At 36.8% G+C, this 20,607-nt stretch overlaps 1 protein-coding gene across 5 annotated transcripts in view; it reads left to right on the top strand.

The window, feature by feature from the left end:
* The window catches only part of Diaph2 (diaphanous related formin 2), an 835,758-nt gene that overhangs the window by 512,351 nt on the left and 302,800 nt on the right, over window positions 1-20,607 (top strand). For all 5 annotated transcript variants that reach the window (XM_029553627.1, XM_029553629.1, XM_029553628.1 and 2 more), the window contains one exon: window positions 18,700-18,824. In XM_029553627.1, the coding sequence (XP_029409487.1) occupies window positions 18,700-18,824 (125 nt within the window). The remainder of the gene's footprint in view (window positions 1-18,699; window positions 18,825-20,607) is intronic.

The following is a 20,607-nucleotide window of genomic DNA, read 5'->3' as shown; positions in this document are numbered from 1 at the left end:
TGTGAGTTCAAGGCCAGCCTGGTCTATATAACGAGATCCTGGCCATCTAGGGCTGGCTACAGGGAGACCCTGTCTCAAAAAAAAAAAAAGAAAAGGTATATTTCCTTGAGGATATTTTAAATTTATTTTTAATTAAGATTAAATTTTATTTTATATTTAATTAATATTACCTTGAGGCTATTTTTAATTTAAACTTTTAACTTTGCCTAAGTTTCTTGTATGTAAAATTAAGATATTTCATATAGGACAGTTTTGAGGATGAAATGTATATGGAAGGCACATGTGTTAACACTTGGATCTATAAATTTATAATTTCCTGAAATGTATGAGTGTTTCTTTTTAAAGCCTACCGTAACTGTAGAGAAATCAAACTAAGCCATGTAATTGCATAGTGGAAAATTTTATTGGGATTAAAATTTTGATTTGGATTTCTCTGTTTTAATTTGCACAGTAATAACTTGGCCATTGAGATTGGACTTCATATTTCTATCTAGTGGTTGACCTTTTCTATTTATGTTGACTGGCATATAGGGCCCTGCTATGAATTTCTGCGTAGTTGGTTGCATTTGTATTTTATTTACTTAATTTAAGGGTTTTAGAAATAAAATTTCACAGCGATGTATCAATCTTGCCTGAAATATTTACTATATGAAAACATGTTCTCCATCTTGACAAATTATCATGATATTGCTGCATTCTGCAGAATAAACTCATATATTCAGTTAACTCTCCATTATGGAATTCACAGTATACTATGACCTCTTGAAGGATGGAAACTCTATGCAAAGGTATTCTGTTACATTGTGGTTATTGAAGAGCTGAAATCTGCAGACTCAACATAGTGCGCTTCTGTATCCATACTTCATATTTCTCTTTTCATCTTCATTAGAAATCTAGACTAGGAAATTGCTGATGTTCATCACAAAATAGCATTTAAAAAAATCTAGATCATGTGTGAGCAAACTTTCTGCCAAGAGCCAGATATTAAATAATGTACGCCTTATGGACCACATGGGTTCCCTGTCACAAAGTCTGTACTCTGCTTTTCTGATAAAAAGAAGCCACGGGCCATAGATAAATGAATGGGCCTGGAGAAATTCCAAAAATCTTTATTCCTAGATACAAAAATTTGATTTCATGTAATTTTAATTATTTACAAGATGCTTTTATTTTTTTCAACAAATTAAAAGCATTATTATCTTGGCCCATCCTAAAACAGGCAAGAATTCAGATTGTTCTGTGGGTAGTAGTTTACCAGCCACTGATCTATACTAACAGTGTGTGCACTTGTTATATGTACCGTACATTATTAGCTCATAGCACTGTATTGGTGACCATTTTCAATTCTCAGTCCTTTTAATTCCTAAATAATTTTTATATTGCCAAATATTTTCCAACATGTGTAATTGAATGAAAGTTTCAATATTGGTTTTTGTATGGCTTTTGAGACTAATTTAAAAAGCAGATAAAATATATAGCGTTTTGTTTTTTACTCAATTGTGTGGGAGTTAAGGAACTTTTTCAATTTATATATATATATATATAATTTGTGAGATAGTCTATATAACTCGAGAGTTTTGAAAAACGTTGCTCAGATATTTATTTGAGTCTTATGAAAACTAATTAGGTTGTTCATGTATTGAGAACATACTACATATGTTGTCATTTTTTTGCTTAGCTATTATTTCAGGAAATCTCCCTATAAGGAGAACATGTTCTACATACAATGTATACTTGTTTGAAAATATCCTTGTGTAGCACAGTGCCATGTACAATGAATATACACAATGCAAACTTTAAAAATAAGAAAATCTCCATATGTATTAAAAGATGTTCATTCTCTCTTGGTTAGTTAGTTATCAACTCATCCCAACTTCATACATCCTCTACCCCTATTAGATGCACAATGAGCATGTGAATGGGTGGTATACAAGTGCCAAAGTTTATTTTCATTTTAAAAAGTTTATTAAAACAAGACTTATTCATAATCAAGTTCATAGTTTACATAGTTTATTTCTCCTGACATGAAATTACAAGTTTTCTGTTTTATATTTTCTTCATAAAATTCACATTAAAGCCTAAATAAATTCATATTATTCTAATAACCATTTTTTTCAACCATTCCCTTATTACTGGTCATTTAGTTTATATCAATTTTTCTATAAATAATACCTTGTGGATTTCTTTAGTGAATCATTTTTAATATATTTTATTTATTATTTTTATTTTATGTGTATGAGTGTATTGCCTGCATGTAGGTAAGTGCACCCGTGTCGTGCAATGCCCACAGAGGACAGAAGTGGCCATGGGATCCCCTGGAACTGGAGTTACAGACAGTTGTTAGCTGTCATGTGGGTGCTGGGATTCAAACCTGGGTCTTCTGCAAGAACAACCATTGTTCTTAACAGCTGAGCCATCTCTCTAGCCCGTGAACCATTTTTTTCTTCAAAAAAAATTGATTAAAAGTCAGTTATCTCTTTCAGAGTGTATAAGTATTTATAAGCCTCCTAAGTGATTCATTCGTTTCTTGAAAGGAATTTACTGTTAACACTGTCTGACAGTTCCTATATCTATATCCTAAGAAATATAAGGCATTATGTTCCTGCAGAATGTGTTTGTTAATAGTGTAAATGAGATAAATCATATACTATTTCAAACAGAATTTATAGCAAACATAGAGTTAGGGGCTTAGACGAAGAAGACTAGTTTTTGTTATTATTTCTTTATTTTTGCAGTGCTGGGTATCAAACCCAGAGTCTCATACGTGCTAGGGAAATGCTCTATGACTAGCCTATACCTTCAGCCCTCAGAATTATTTTCCAATTCTCTAGTTTCAAGTAACTAATTTTATCATCAGAGAAGTGTCCATAGTTGTAATATGCAAGTTCAAAAATCCTCAGAATGAACCATACTGTGGGAGCATTGAGAGTAGAGTTGTTCCAACTAAGAATCATAAGAAACGGTTGATCTAAAATGGAATGAGAGTTTATAGGGCAGATTTAAGTGAAACACATTCCAGGGAAGGGAGACAAGGCAGGAAGACAAAAAATATCAGAATACTTCAGTGTAGACAACTGAAGAGACTGTGTGACTGTGAGATAACAGCACTGACTACAAATTAAAGATAGAGATGAAAGTCATGATGAAGGCCCTTATGCAACTTTAACGTTAACATATGTAATATGCTTTTGATGGACCTTTTGAAGTTGATAGACTCTTAAAGAAGGAGGCTTCTCAAAGGACTTTAGTGTACCCAGGGTAGCAAAGAAATTACTGGCATGGAAGTGGATGTGTGTAACATCAACATTGACTCAGTGTACTGAGTAGTGATCCTGATTGATTGGAGAGAAGTACTGTTCTTTGCCTTAAAACAAAACAAAACACAATTAATCAATTAGGAACCCAGCAAATAATTGCAGTGATAGTTCAAAGAAAACCGACACTGAAAGTAGTAAAATATACATAATGCCAAAAAAAATTTTTGACCTACAACCAGGAAGAAGATAGGCTGTTGAATATGCCAAGTGAATCCAGTGGGAGAGAAGTCGGGACTAAAGAAACCAACCTTATTGGTTAAACCACCCTTGACCCTTTTCCTTGTATAGCTGATAATGTGCCAATTACATGACTTACAAATTAAAAAGTCAAGTCTTTCTTTTCAAATATCTCTCTCTCAGGTGAAATTCCAACAGGTATTTTCATAATTTTCAAGTCTTGTAATTTTTTTTTAATCTAGTGAACGCCCATCACCTCCAAATGTAGATTCCTGGTTGTTACTGGCAACATTTGTTTCAAAAGAAATGTTACAGCAAGACTTCTCAGGGAGAAAAACATCTGAGTAGAAATATCCATGGTACTGCATGTATAACAGTAGAGTAACTCCGGAAACAGGAAAGAGGGAAAGTAGAAATAAATTACAAGCATAGCCCAGAGCAAAATGACCTTAACCAACATCTAGAAATGTTTGTACTTGAAATGAGGCAGGGACGCAGGAATTATTACCTAGATTTATAGAGCCAGAAAACCAACTACAGACTAAATTATATCATAGCAATATAATGAAACAATGTAACTGTTCTGAAGTTAGATCTATATGCAAATGCCTTTCTCATGCTAGTGTCCAGTCAGACTTCTGCTTAATTCAGATGCTTATTTGAAATCTCAACTTGAATGGTCTTTCCATTTAAAAGTTAATAGGCCAGAAGTTAATGTTTGCTCTCTTCCCACAAACCTCCCCTGCAAACTTCTCTGTTTGTTGTTGGCACTAGAAACCTGGAAATCATTCCTATGAACTCCTTCTGCCTTACACCTTCACATTTTATCTACCCTCAAATACAAAACATCTCTACTTCTGAAATAGAGCTTGCAGCCTTCTTTGGCCACTCAAATCCAAGCCACCTTCACTCCTGTCTGCCCTACAATTGTTTCCTAACTATTCTGGCTATATCCATTCTTTATCTGTCCCTCTGTTCCACATAGCTGCTTTGTTTAACATGTAAGTTTAAGAGTCTTCTGATTGAAGCTTTCCCACTATACTTAGAGGGCCTTTAACACAGGGTCCTACCTACCTTTCAAACCTCATCAGTTTTTTAAATCCCTTTTTTGTTAACAGGAAAAATATATATATATTTTTAGATATATAAAATGAGCAGAATCAGATAACTAATCAAGCTTTGCTTTATTTGGGGACCAGTTTCAGTAGTGAGGATCTTAGAAAACTATCACAAGTACATTCCTTTTATTACCTTTGTTTACAATATCTTATTTCTGGGTATAGTATAATTCTGTTAGTATCTACATTAAGTTAATGAAGGAGGACCATGCAACTATTGTGTTAATATGCCCTTGCAAGCATCTTCTGTCTGATACCCATGTTACCCAGCAGAACAATTGCTAATTCAGGCAGCACTGATGTGGAATGAACTGAAATGGCGCCAGCATTGTGACCTCAGCGTAGTATCACTGAAGCTATGACAACCTGCATTCAATATAGGTGAAACTGGTGGCTTCATATTTGTTCCTACCTGTGGACTTCATACATTAAACATGTTCCAAAAAGCGGGTCAAGTACAAAAATGAATATACTATATCATATAATCATAGTAATTTCCCTAATGAGTTCAGGAATGTAATTCCTGGAAAATTTGGCCCTGATTACAAACATTATGTCCCAAAAGATGAACATTCTTTTTGTTTGGCATTTTAGCTTTATAAAGACACTCTCTACATGTATTTGATTCTAAAATATAGAAAATAAATGTTGAAATGTTTTATCAATCCATATGATCTTTTCATACTTTATTAAGGATATAGTATATACTGGGAGAAAGTGGTCATTATTTAAGTTCCTACTAAGTGATTGCTTACATAAAAGCATTTGTGAATGCTTATTCAAGAATGAGGAAGTGAAGCCTGGTTTAGATGGCACAAACATGTAGTCCCAACAAAAGGGGGTCAAAAGCAGAAAGATCTGGTGTTCTGACCCAGCCCAGGCTATACAGTGAGACCTTGCCTCAAAACAAATAAGCAAATAAACATGTAAAAGTCAAGTAGTTGTCTTAGCATGAAATGGTGCTTCTACTATTACCCTAGTTTATCATAGTCTTGGTAATGCAGAGTATAAGTTGTTTTCTACATGTTTTTCTCTCTTTCTTAACTAATATTTACTCAATTCTTGCACTCCAAAATTAAACCTGAAAATTTCCAGATTTTATAAACTTAAAATTTCATATTTCTTAAAGTAGGAATTTTTTCCTTCTATGGTCAATCAGTATGTCTTCATTTTTCACCTGGCTTTTTTTTGCTAGTAATTATAAGCACTTCTATTGCACTATGAAGGAAAACTGACTCTCCCCCTTGCAGCATGCATTCTTTTTTCTTCGAGGGGGTAGGGCAGGATTTTGCTAGCTTGAAACTCATCTTCCACCTGCCTCAGGTTTCTGACTGTTCAGATTATACCTGTCGTATTAAGTAGCTTCTTTGACAATTTTCACTTTTGTTATGAGTTCTAATTTCAAGGTAAAGGAAGAGTACATCACATATGTTTTATAAGTGAAGATATCATCAGATTGTCTAAAGGATTTACTGAATATGGAGATTTGGGAAAGCTTTTTCATTTGAGAATAGCATATCCACCATTTAAATAAACTCTCCATTTGCAGACTGTTCAGAATAGCCCAGTCTCAATAAAGACTCCACTTTACCTAATAAAAGTTGAGGTATGGTTAGATGGAAGATCACTTATTGCAAAGAAAACAATTGAGAGACTTTTTTTCTTTTCCTTTTTGAAACAGGATCTAGCTATGTGGCACAGCATGGCTAACTTAGGCTCTTACTCCTAGCTTTCTGAGGGATGATATTTAATAATAGAATTTTCCTTAATGAAGTTTGTTCTGATAATAAGAGTGAATGTTTCTAAAGAGACTATGTTCAGCATTGCTTTATAGAAGCTTCAAGTTGCCTGTGTACCTCACAGTCCTGGCCTTAAGCTATGACTGTCAGCAAAAGTATAAGACTTCAGTTTCTTTTCAGCCTTTGGTTTGAAAATTCACACGTAGTATTTGCTGTAGGCAGAATAACAGTTGCAGAAGATACAGCAGGTGATAGGAGTGTGAGCGATTCTTCATGGGCAGCTGTCCACTGCTGTTGATTTTGTGGTCAGGATAGAGGATTTTTTTTTTTTTTTTTTTTTGCAAATCATTATTTAGAGGTTTTCACACTCTCCTTTCTCCTGGACTCAGCTAACCTTCAGCCATACATTGCACTGGTTATTGGTAAATTTTCTCTCTATCCTGTATTTGGTTTTTTATTTTAAAATAATGTATTCAGCCTTAAATTTACAGGCTAAGAACATCAACAGTTGTATGAACCCAGATGCTGAAATCTACTTGCTGAGTTCTTAGAATTAAAGCACATAATACAGTTTTGCTCACTTCAGTTTCTTTATTCCTAGCATCAATTCAGACCATATTATGAATTTCATTTAGAAAAGAGTACTTTACCCTCAAGGGCACATGTTATAGGGATATATGAACACATATATGGAAGATTTTTCTTGTTTTGAGACAGGATCTCTCGATAGCCCCAGCTGGCCTGGAACTCACAATGCAGACGAGGCTGGCTTCAATACAAAGGTCTGCCAGCCTCTGCCTCCCAAGTGCTGGGATTAAAGGCATGCACCACCATATATTGTTATTTACAATTATTAAGAGTGCTCCTTAAAGTAGGCACGGGGGAACACATATAATCTGAGGAGCCAGGAGCCGGCAAGTGGGTGGTGAATTCAAACCAGCCATGCTATTTGGTAAAGCCCATGTCCCAACCCCTCAAAGAAAAAAATAGAGGATGGGAAAGGAGGAATCAGTTTTCCTTAATCGCGCAGTGCCTGCTGTAGATTGACCAGAATCTAAAGGAAAGACTCATCCTCATGCACGTGGAAAACACAAAATAGGGTCAATAGACATTTAAAAAAAGACAAATGATAACAGAGGCATGAAGTTGGAAGGGAGGTCCAGTAAACTGGAGATTGATTGGGGGGGTGGTCTGAATATGATTAATATACATTGTATGAAATTCTCAAATCAATAAAAAATATTTTTAAAAAGAATGCTAGGGGGCTGGAGAGATGACTCAGTGTTTAAGAGTACTGGCTTTTTTTGCAGAGGACCCATATTCTATTCCCAGCACTCACATGGCTGCTAAGAACTGTCCATAACTCCAGGGGATCTGACATCCTCTTCTGACCTCCATGCACAACACGGGTCTACTTACATACATACAGGCAGTACACTCATCACTCATACACACAAAATAAAAATATCAATAAAATATTTTTTAAAAGACTACTAAACTTGCATATTCTGTTAACCTTTTTTTTTTTTGGTCTTTTTGAGACAGGGTCTCCTTGTAGCCCCAGCTGGTCTGGAATTTGCTATGTAGACCACCCTGGCCTTGAACTCACAGAGATCTGACTGCATCTGCCTCCCAAGTGCTGGGATTGAAGGCATACTCCATTACACCCAACTCTGTTAACTTTTTAAACAAAAACTTGCTAATCATGAGTCACATTCTAACAGTTGTTTGCTTTCATTGCAGGGATTTGGGGGGATACCATTTTCCATTTATTTTCTTTAAAGTCTGAAGAAGTCCATAATGATAAGATTAGTCTATTGTTATTGTATAAACACATTTACTTCATTTCCATGTAGAGCATTCATGTAAAATGAAACTATTAACTTATAAATGTAACTTGAGATATAATACAATGATGCCTGTTGTTCAGGGTGTTTGTAATGTTCCTTTCCTTTTTCCACATGCTTTCTGGATGAGTCATTTTAATGGTGTACCACTCAGTTGATAGTAATTCTTCAACTAAATATATTCAGTGAAGGAAAATTACAGAGTGCTTAAAGTCACGTTTGGGCCTATTCACATATAGACTTACAAGAGTATAATTATACTTCACCTTTCTTAGACCTCATACAAAAAGTGTTTTGTTAGTTTGTCAATGATTTAAATTAATAGAAAATTTTAATACAGAAAAAAAGCCCCACAAGTTCCTGGAAAAGCTTTTGTACTTACATAAAATTGCACATTCTAAACACAGTCTAGAGAGTGTCACCAAAGTGCTATGGTTTTATTTCCTCATATGCATATTAGTTCTCATATGCTATCTCATTTCAAAGAGTCTTTCCATCCAATGTCACACTTAAAATATGTATCTTATACTTTATTTTTTCAAACATCACAAATTAGGGAATGTCTGTCACTTAAAATAATTTGAATGACACTCAGGCTAGTATCATATATTGGCTTGAAATCAAGAAAAAAGCGTATATACATTTTTCAATTGAAGCAAGTAGATCAATAAGATTTGTAGGGAAAATTTCTTCTACATATAACTCAAGAGAGTATACCAAGCTTAAAGGGTTATTTATGGAATACACGAAAGAAAGCTATAATAAAGAACCCAATAGCTATAATTTAATTTTTAGTGTTATAATTCAGATTCAGCAGTTCAATAGCAGATGTAAAAAATGAAATGAGAAAAAAATTAACTGTCACCAGACTGACTAATCATTCATTGAAAATGCCTGTAGTGGGAATTTACTCAGATAGAAAATGTTTGCACTGTCATTAAAGACTCTCTAATTTATATTAGTGAACTAATATAATGACAGGCACAAAAATATATCCTGGGGCTGAGGCTATTCAGAAGACAAGCAATTCTAATACACTCTAGTGCTGAAATATTCTTAGAGCCCCAGGTACTGTCACCTCCTGTAAAAGTATTCTCTCTGTCACATTCTCTCGCTTTCTATTCCTCCCCCTCTCCATCTGCCTCTCTTATTAAAAGAGGTCAACTATGAGTTACATAACAATCATAACCCATTTTGACTCAATTCTTTTTTAAAAATATTATGCCTATTGAGCGTGTGTGTGTGTGTGTGTGTGTGTGCTCTCGCACCAGGTTGGCACAGGTAGAGGTCAGAGGATGTAGATGAGTAGGCTCTCTACTTCGACTTTGTTTCTGCTACTGTACTACCTACTCTGGGCTTATCTTGCCCACAAACGTCCAGATCATTCTCCTGCCTTGCCATTGGAAGGCTGGGATCACAGTCCCCCCATACCTCATCCAGCATTTTATGTGGCTTCCAGGAACTGAACTCAGGGTGTCAAGCTTACATGCAAAGCATTTTATCCACTAAACCATCTTAATTCTTAATATTGAAGCAAATGTGCCCTTTGGCAAGTAATCAGACAGGTGAATACATGATAATTCTTTTCTAACACCTTTGGTTGTTGTCCAATTGCTTTATAAAACTCTAGGATGCCAAAATAACTTTTAACTGTCCCCAGGGAAGTGTTAACTATTGTACAGGGCTTAGTTTCCAAAAAAATATTATTTAAATTTGAACTTGCCAGTATTTCTAATAAATTGTTTACTCATTAGTGTAATTGTCACTACTTCCCAGGCATTAAAAGTCCATGTACCTTGTAAAATATGTACAGAAAGCACAAATTAAGTTCAGTTCTTGTGATTAGAAAGAAAAGTAATGCTAAATTTAATCAAAGCACAATGTGCATAGCAGGTAAGGGAGGTCTGCTTTCTTTTTCTTAAATTTTATGTTTTTCATACATTTAATGCTTAGTGGCATATACACATTAGAATTTCCATGTTGGAAGGTAGGCTATAGAGGGAAGGATAATGACCCCTGAAAGGAATTTACTAATTCATTCAAGCAGAAGTGTGATGAATATGTCTGGGAATGGACTTTAAGGGTATGGGACAATGGTGGAAGGAACATAAAATTGGATCAGGCTGAGTTTATTGACATGGGTCCCCTGACTGGAGATTCTAGGTTTAATATGGAAGCTCATGCAGTTAAAAAAAAGGTGTTAAAAGTTTATTTGATTGGTTGGCCGAGGTATTTATCCAAAGATGGCCTACTGACAGAGAGCTGGAGATACTTGATATCCTTTGGCTTGGTGTTGATTATGTATTGTAAGGCTTGGGCAATTGGCATGCTAAAATGGATTCGCAGTGCAAAACCATGATGGGAGGGCCCAGAAGACATGCCTTTTACTGATTTTATAAGATGGAAAGTACTGAGAGAGACACCAGAACGTTTGAAGAGCTTTCTTTTTGCTCTTTTCCTTATGCCAGATCTTCCAGTTGGAGATGCTGCTGCACATTGCATAAATTAAATGTAATATAATAAGTGTAACAGGACCTTGGAGTAGGGGTCAGGTGGCAGTATTGAATTGCCAAAGACAAGGTGAGCGTACTTACTGTAATGGGTGGCAAATGCAAAACAATACCTATGAATCTTTGGTACTGGCTAATCAATCATGGTGTTCCCAAGGACCAAATACATAAGAAGCCTACTAAGTTTTTATTTCATCCATATAAGCAGAAAAGCTTTAGGACAAATGACAGGAAGTCAGTATTGGATCGTAGCAATAGTGAATCCCACTCAGTCAATGAATTTCCAGACTTGAGACAGTTTACAGACCCAGAACCCCTTGAATGAAGGGAAGGCCAGGTGCCCTTGAGGAAGGACCTTGTCACACTACCAAGGAGTTATGCTATTCGCCTTTCCCTCATCCTTCTCCAGAGGAACCTGTGGCCTTTTACTGGAGTAACTGTACATTGGGGAAAAGGAAATAATCATACTTTGTGCAGCCTATTGGATACTACTTCTAAGTTGACACTGATAGCAGGAGACCCTAAAAAGCATTGTGTCCCTCAAGTTAAAATAGGGGCTTATGGAAGTCAGGTGATAAGTGGAGTTTTGGCTGAAGTGTCCCTGACAGTGGGTCCAGTGGATCCCAGAACTCATCCTGTGGCTATTTCCCCAGTACCAGAATGTATAATTGGAATAGATATATACTTACGAATTGGCAGAATCGCCACTTTGGTTCCCTTACCTGTGGAGTGAGGGCTATTATGGTTGGAAAGGCAAAACGGAAACCACTAGAATTACCTCTGCCAGGAAAAATAGTGAACCAAAAACAATATCGCGTCCCTGGAAGGATTGCAGAAATTAGTGCTACCATCAAGGATTTGAAGATGCAGGGGTGGTGATTCCCACCACATCTCCCTTCAACTCTCCTATTTGGTCTGTGCAGAAGACAGATGGGTCATGGAGAATGACAGTTGACTATCGAAAACTCAATCAAGTAGTAACTCCAATTGCAGCTGCTGTACCAGATGTGGTTTCCTTACTCAAGCAGATTAATAAATCTCCTGGTACCTGGTGTGCAGGTATTGATTTGGCAAATGCTTTCTTCTCGATACTGGTTCATAAGGACCACTAGAATCAATTTGCTTTCAGCTGGCAAGGCCAACAGTATACCTTTACTGTCCTGCTTCAAGGGTATATTAACTCTCCAGCCTTGTGCCATAACTTAGTTCAAAGAGCTCTTGAATGCCTGACTCTTCCACAAAGTATCACACTGGTTCACTATATTGATGACGTTATGCTGACTGGATCCAGTGAGCAGGAGGTAGCAAACAGTCTGGACTTGTTGGTTGAGTATATGCGCATGAGAGGATGGGAAATTGATCCAACCAAAATTCAAGGGCCTTCTACCTCAGTGGAATTTCTAGGAGTTCAGTGGTGTGGAGCATGCAGAGACATTCCTTCTAAGGTGGAGAATAAGTTGTTGCACTTGGCCCCTCCCTCCACCAAGAAAGAAACACAAAGCTTAGTGGGCCTCTTTGGATTCTGGAAGCAGACATTCCTCATCTGGGTGTGTTACTACGACTCATATATCAAGTGAATAGGAAGGCAGCTCTCTTTGAGTGGGGTTTGGAACAGGAAAGGGCCCTTCAACAAGTCCAGGCTGCTGTACAAGCTGTTCTGCCCCTTGGACCATATGATTCAGCAGACCCAATGGTTCTTGAGGTATCAGTGGCAGACAGAGATGCTGTTTGGAGACTCTGGCAGGCCCTCATAGATGAATCACAGTGGAAGCCATTGGGATTTTGGAGTAAGGCTTTGCTTTCACCTGCGGACAACTATTCTCCCTTTGAGAGACAGATCTTAGCCTGCTATTGGGCCTTAGTGGAAACTGAATATTTAACAATGGGCCACCAAGTCACCATGTGACCAGAGCTGCCCATCATGAGCTGGGTGTTATCTGACCCTCCAAGTCATAAAGTAGGACATGCACAGCAACAATCCATTGTCAAATGGAAGTGGTATGTATGCGATGGGGCCTGAGCAGGCCCGGAGGGCACAAGCAAGTTACATGGAGAAGTTGTCCAAATGCCTATGGGTCCTACTCCTGTAACAATGCCTTCTGTTCTCAAGCATGCCGCTATGGCTTCATGGGGTGTGGCCTACGATCCACTGAGGAAGAGAAGACTAGGGCTTGGTTTACAGATGGTTCTGCACGCTATGCAGGCACCACTCAGAAATGGACATCTGTGGCATTACAGCCAATTTCTGGAACAACTGTGAAGGACACTGGGGAAGGAAATTCTTCACAGTTAGCAGATCTTTGGGCAGTGCACATGGTTGCACATTTTGCTTGGAAGAAGCAATGGCCAGAAGTGCGATTATATACTGATTCATGGGCTGGAGCCAATGGTTTGGCTGGATGGTCAGGGACTTTGACAGAACATGACTGGAAAATTCCTGAGAAAGACATTTGGGGGAGAAGTATGTGAATAGATCTCTCCAAATGGGCAAAGGATGTGAAGATACTTGTGTCTCAGGTAAATGCTCATCAATAGGTGATTCCGGCAGATGAGTTCACTAATCAAGTAGATCCGATGACCTGTTCTGTGTCTAGTCAGCCTCTTTCTTCAGCTATGCCTCTCATTGCCCAATGGGCCCACGAACAAAGTGGCCATGGTGGCAGAGATGGAAATTATGCATGGGCTCGGCAGCATGCACTCCCACTCACTAATGCTGACCTGGCTACAGCTGCTGCTGAGTGCCAGATCTGCCAACAACAGAGACCAACACTGAGCCCCCATATGGCACTATTCCTCATGGTGACCAGCCGGCAACCAGTGGCAGGTTGACTACACTGGACCACTTCCATCTTGGAAAGGACAACACTTTGTCCTTACAGGAATAGACACTTATTCTGGTTATGAATTTGCCTTTCCTGCATGTAATGCTTCTGCCAAAACTACCATCCAGGGACTTACAGAATGCCTTATCCACCATCATGGTAATCTGTACAGCATCACTTCTGAGCAGGGAACTCACTTCACAGCCAAAGAAATGTGACAGTGGGCCCATGGTCATAGCATCCACTGGTCTTACCATGTTCCCCATCATGCTGGCTTGATAGAGTGATGGAATGGCCTCTTAAAGAAACAGTTACAGCACCAGTTATGTGGCAATAGCCTGGAGGGCTGGAGCAAGGTCCTCCAGAAGGCAGTATATACTTTGAATCAGCATCCAATATATGGTACTCTTTCTCCTACAGCCAAGATTCATGGTCCTGTGGTGTGGAGCACTATCACCCCTAGTGACCCACTAGGAAAAATTTTGCTACCTGTACCCTCGACTTTGCACTCTGCTGGTCTAGAAGTTTTGGTTCCAGAGAAGGGAGTGCTTCTGCCACAAGACACAACAAACATTCCTTTGACCTGGAAGCTAATACTTCCTCCTGGCCAGTTTGGGTTTCTGGTGCCCTTAAGTCAACTGGCTAAGAAGGGAATAACAGTATTAGGACGGGTGATTGACCTAGACTACCAGGGGAAAATTGGACTGATTCACCACAATGGAGGTAATGAATATTATATCTGAAAGGCAGGAGATTCCTTAGAGAGACTTTTGGTGTTACCATGTCCTGTGATTAAGGTCAATGGGAAACTGCAACCCAATCCAGACAGGACAACAAATGGCCCAGACCCTTCAGGGATGAAAGTATGGGTCTCTCTTCCAGGGAAAGAGCCAAAACTTTCTGAGGTGCTTCCTGATGGTGGAGGAAATACAGAATGAGTAGTAGAGGAAGGTAGCTATACAGATCAACTTAGACCATGTGACCAGTTGCAGAGATGTGGATTATAATTGACATGAGTGTTTTTGTCCTATTTGGTTAAAAATAAGCTTACGCATATATACACATGTATTAAGTAGAAACTTGTGCTGTTCTTTTTTGAATGTGTAAGCAAGGTGTTAAATGGTTAAGTGTTGTGAACCTATATGATCATATTAGGTTATGAGATACTAAAGGACTAAGCATTCCTCGAAGACCTTATCACCTACTCTAAGATATATAATGCATTGGTCATTGTATGATGGAATAGTCATATCATGTTAGGTGAAATTATGACCTCACTGTTGTTCTCATTTGAAAATTAAACATGACATAGAGAGAAGCTATTGGGTGTCCAGTTGACAAGGGGTGGACTTGTGATGGCTAATCCTGGGTGTCACCTTGACTGGATCTAGAATTAACTGAAATGAGGGAAATCTTCTTGATTGGATCATCTGAAGCCGGAAGACACACTCTAAATGTGGGTGTTACCCTCTTATGGCAGCCCGTACAAAAGGCTATGGCAGAGGAGAATGCTTGCTTTTTGCTGTTTGCCTTCTCTCTTACTGGTAAGGTCATCTTGGTACTGTAGACTGAAGACTAGCTGATCTTTTGGAATTCATCAGACCTTCAGTGCCAAATTGGGACTACTTAGACATCCAGCCTCATGGACAGAGCAACTACCAGATTCTCAGCCTCTCCAGTGTAGGGTAGCCACTCAGACTCTATCCTCTGAGATAATCTGATAAATACATATATATATATATATTCATTCTACCAGTTCTGTTTCTTTAAAGAGCCCTGACTAATACAAGCAGCCAGTGCTCTTAACCACTGAGCCATGTCTCTAGCCCTGTAACAATATTTTGTTCTTTTGTTCCATCACAATATTAATAATCCATAAGAAAAGTAGTACAGAGGAACCTAATAAAGGTGTTCATTACTTCCTTTCCCTCATGATTGTATCTAGCCTCGATGTACAATCTTCGTTACAAAAATGGGCATAAGCGTAAATATGAAGCAGTATTTCTTAAAGTTCATATTTATTCCATAAACACTTCTTAAGTATTATATATAAGTCACAGGGGTAAGTACTATGGGAAAAACAAAGGCAATTATTTCTTACTGTTACCATTGCCATTGCCATTGCCATCCTGCATAGGAGCTCAATGCCATGAGAGCCCTTATCTATTATAGGAGTCATGATCACCCTTCCTACAAAAAAGTCAGTTTAACAAAGGGAAAGCATAACTAATGTAATTAATACATTTACAAGCCATGGGGACCTTCACATATAAAGACCCTCAAATCCACTATAGGCTTGGGTTTGGTGAAGAATAGATAGCATGCAGAATTATTTGGACTTGATTAAAATCTGATGCTAATAGACCGAAGGGAGCAACTCTCCAAGACTTTTGCAGAATCTGGTTGGCCTCTGTGCAGCAATCCTCCTTCCCAGGTATCACACAGTGTGCTTTGAAATAAAATTCTTCAAGAGAAAAGAGAAGACCTTACTAGACAATATGACTTGCATTGGGGAAGAGGAGTTCTAATTTCTGTGAGCACCCTTGGAAAGAGGAAAGCTAAAATGGTCATCTTAGAGATGTCACAACAGGAATTGACAGAGTCCTTGCTATGAGATCTTTCAGTCTTCTGAAGTCAAAGGGCTCAGAGTGGCACACCCTGTATTAGTTCTGAACCCCAGCAGATCTCAACAATTTATAGATTCTGTGTAAGAGAGACCCTGTTTATGTATATGGTATAAATAAAAAAAATAGAGGTCAAAGTAAAAAGTGATGTGAAAGATTGCTTCTGAAATGTTAGAAAAACTTGAAGAACAGATTTGGAAGAGTTTATATACAGCTAAGGATTTGACATGTAAAATTGGAGAGGACAGTTCCAAAAAGACTGACTTATTCAAAATTCAACTTTGTTTTAAAAGCAATTTCATTGGATTAAAAAGTACTCTCTTATTTCAGCTATCTAAACCTTTATGGTGCCAAGCAAATAGACTTTAGCATCTTGCACTATTTAACAATTAGAAGATAAACTTATTCTCATACTCTCCTTTTTTATTAGTGGCATTACTATGGCTTTTAGTAGGGGAATGACCATTCTGATCTAAATATGGCCTCTATGTCCATTTTATGTATAGCACAACGTTCACATGACTTTGTTTCTTTTGTAGAGAGAGTAAAAAATGGAAAATTTCTTTCTACTCATTTTAGAATGTCTGGGGCTACAGTAGCAAAACACAGATTAGCAAAAGGATGCAAATTTACTCAAATTTTCTATGACATTCTAGTGCTTTCTTGAGAAAACTAAGACCTTAAACCTTAATTTCTTTTTTTTTTTTTTTAGTAGATTTGGTTGAAGAAAGGTAGAATTCTGAGAATATGTGAAAGAAGATAATGTCAGTGCCAAGAGTAGTAGATTGGGAGTGGAGAGGTCTATTCTTTCTCCTTGCCTTCCTCTTCATTGATTGGGATGATCCTTTCCTCTTCTTTCAAGGAGGGCACTTCTCACATGAGGACTTATCACCTGTTTCAGGGGACGATCATAGAGCCCTTTCTATACTTCTCACTTTTCCAATTCCTTCAACTCAAGCTATCCACTATTCTGGTCTACCATACTTTAGAATACTGTGTCTTGCACTCCCTCGTGTCCTTGTAACTCAAATGACTGGTCAATTTTAAATCTTTAGTTTGTGGACCAAACACAGGGTGGGGAAAGAGAAACCTTTTTAAGAGTTAAGAAGACTACCGAGAAAGAACTTAAGTGCAGAAATTCAGTTTGAAGGTGTGAGACAGAATGGCTTCCTTCACAGTAGACTCATCGTTTGAAAGCAGTGATTGCCAGACCATTAGCACGTTTTGGCAAGACCAAGTTTTCTTCAACTTCTCCATTAAAGAATAATTTACAAACTCGTCAGATCTAAACAAATAGAACTAAATTGCATGGAGCTATTTAAACTGACAGATTAATAGAGAAAACTAATCTTTAGTGTTAGTGTTTGATTTTCATTCTCTTGAACTTCCATGTATATTTTAAGCTGATTTCTCTTTGTTGAATTATAAAGGTAAGCTTGTCTGGGTGATGAATTTGGATCAGAATAATCTGGCTGAAATTTGCCAGAGGGTTGATTTTTTGTCAGTCTCTTGAATTTTTCATTGTGTTGCTAATATGTCTCAGAGACAAAATTTACTTTAAAAAAGAATCGTAATAGTTCTCTGTTTATGTCTCACAGTCTTTAATGAAAGCCATGTTTCTGAGGTGGGGATTGAAAAACCAATGTCACAAGCTACCTATCAAGTTGTAACACTTACTTTGTCTCTTCAACTAGAATCTTGTCAGATGCTGTTGATATTGACAGAAGTGTCTGTGCATAATTGCAGTCATGCTGTAATAGACTATAAAATAGTTATAAAAGATTATTTTTTTCCTTTTTAAGTACCTCTGTAAAGAAGGCATCATGAGAGATCTGGAAAGTGTACATGTATTTAGGAGCAGTTTGAATACAACACTTAAAATTATTAGTTGTCAAAGAGAGAAAAGGAAAAGTGCAGAGAATGTCAGGGGTAATTAAAGCAGCTAATGATAGTGTTTGAGGGCAAGCTGAAGCTTGGTGGGTGTGTATGTGCATATGCCTTTATGAGGGGGTTTGGGCTAAACTCTGTCAACAATTATTTTTCCCTTCTCTACTACTGAAGGTGGGAACTTTTACCATAGGTGTTCGTTTATAAAGATAGGGTTTTTCAACAAAAGCAAACATTTGGTACTTAAATGTTACTTTTATAGATTTAAACTTAAATCATTTATCGAACCAAGGGCATTAATAAGATAAGGTCTCTTTGAGCCTTCATTTCTCTTTAATCTTCAAATTAGATGTTAAAGAATGAAATATTAAGAGATCTATCAATAAATTTAAATAAGAATGGGTTCATCTTAGCTAATAGCTGAGTTAAGTGGTGGCATTCCCATATTAAATATGATGACTTGGTATATTATACTACACGTTTTCATTTACTTCATAGAGAGTAGAATTTTTATGAGCAGTAATTCAGAAAAAATGTGAAATGATTTCATGGAACCATTTTCTACATTTAATAAAAATTGCTTCAGCTGATACTGTTTTTAGTTATTTTGTGGAATACCTGGTAAAATATTCTAAATGCTTTTCACATTGTTCTTTAGTTTCAGCTCAAATTCTCAAGAGCAACCTTGCAGCAATGGAACAAAACATTCTTCATCTGGAGCGTGACATCAAGAATTTCCCTCAAGTAGAAAATCAGCATGATAAGTTTGTGGAAAAGATGACGATATCCTTTATTTATTTAAGCATTTCTTTGTGTGTTAGTCTCTGTGTATGTCTACCCTTCTACCTGTCTATTTACTATGTGGTTAGTTCTAGACTTCCTAGCCTATAATACTGTCTAGATGAATTTGTGTATATGCTGCTTTTATATTAGTATCATAAATTTTATTTCATGATGTTTTGAAAAAAGTCGCGTAAGCAAGGGAACAATTAGATCAGAAAAATTGCCATTTCTCAAAGACAAATTTCATTTGAAAGCCAACAAGATATGCAAGGTAAGTCTTAGGAGGCTTGATTTTACCTGCAACAAAACAAAACAAGGAATCTTCTTATGTAACCAACTGCTTAGAGAATATGATCAGCCTATGAAAATGATTTTTGTTATTATTTGTTTGCTTCAATTTTTTTTCTTTTTGCACATATGCACATGCATTTTCTGAGAGTATGTAAGCATTCTGGGGAGCAAGGAGTGGATGACTAATGTCAGTACAATGACATTATTGTGGAAGATAAAAGAAGACATGGATGAAAAGAGAAATGCATTGATTAGGAGGCGCTATATTTAAATAAACTAATGTATGTCTGTATAAAACATTAAGGATTTCTTGCTAAATAAGCATTTAGGAAACTCCTATTTTACATACAGTATGCAGATAAATTACAGAAATATATGAAAGGAGAACTTGAGAAATAGCATTTGGTTTGAATTGTTTAATGTTAAAGCTGGTGTCTGAAGATAAACTACATTTAGAACTGATTTTTTTTTCTTTACTCTGGATTTCAAAAGTAAAAGCCATATCCTCCTCCTCTGGGTTTAAAATAAATATCTTGAACTGCAGATTGATTCACCATTTTATATCTCTAGAGGGAATAAATACTGCAAATTCTTTATCAGATAATAAGTAAATTCCTTTACCAACTATATAGGAGTCACCTTCTTTCAAGGTTAAACTTGTGGCACTTTCTTCTTTCCTATGTTTCTCTTACCTAACTTGGAAGTTATGGTTGTGAACCTGAAAATTACTTAGAATGGCAATTTGCACTTACATAAAAAAAGTTCTTTTTTACTATCAGTATTTTGCCTGACAAAATAATACGGTGTGGTCCTTTATTGATTCTGTATCCATAAATAGGAATATTGGAAGCATAAGTTTATGAGAGATTGCAGACAGGAAATCCTTAACTAACCTTGGCTTATATAACTGGCTGCAGTGAGACACTTAACATGAGGATTTACTTTACGGTTGGTTATATTTTTTTCAAATTGTCCTTTGATTGAAACCGCACCTTTGTTCACCTTTTTTTCTTTTTTCTTTTTTTTTGGTTTGTTTTTGACTCACATTTTAAATTTTAACTCCTGATCCCCTTGTTATTTTGAATATTTTATTTTATAGTTGATTTACAGCCAGACAACAGCTTGCAACATTTAGTTTTTGTTGCTCATTTTGAAAAAAATAAAGACAAAGAAAGAAAGAAGAGAGAGAGAGGAAAAGAAAGAAATAGAAAGAAAGAAAGAAAGAAAGAGAAAGAAAGAAAGAAAGAAAGAAAGAAAGAAAGAAAGAAGGAAAGAAAGTAATTTTAAACCCTCATGATCTTGGCCTGGATTCCTTATTTTATTTCTGTCTTTATGCAGGTAATTAAGCATTTTAAAATGGAAATCCTGAGCCTTTGTATCTGTATGTTACAGGTGAACAGCTGTTCTTCATTTAAATACCACTAAAGTGTGACTGTTTGGTCACAAGGGGATTGTTACTTTGCATTTCTTATCAAGACAAAAAGCAAAAATA

The sequence above is a fragment of the Nannospalax galili genome, unplaced genomic scaffold, assembly GCF_000622305.1.
Source record: "Nannospalax galili isolate Female #2095 unplaced genomic scaffold, S.galili_v1.0 scaffold3, whole genome shotgun sequence".
In the NCBI taxonomy this organism is placed as follows: Eukaryota; Metazoa; Chordata; class Mammalia; order Rodentia; family Spalacidae; genus Nannospalax; species Nannospalax galili.
The sequence above is the reverse complement of the archived record's forward strand: the minus strand, read 5'-3'. Positions and strand labels throughout refer to the sequence as shown.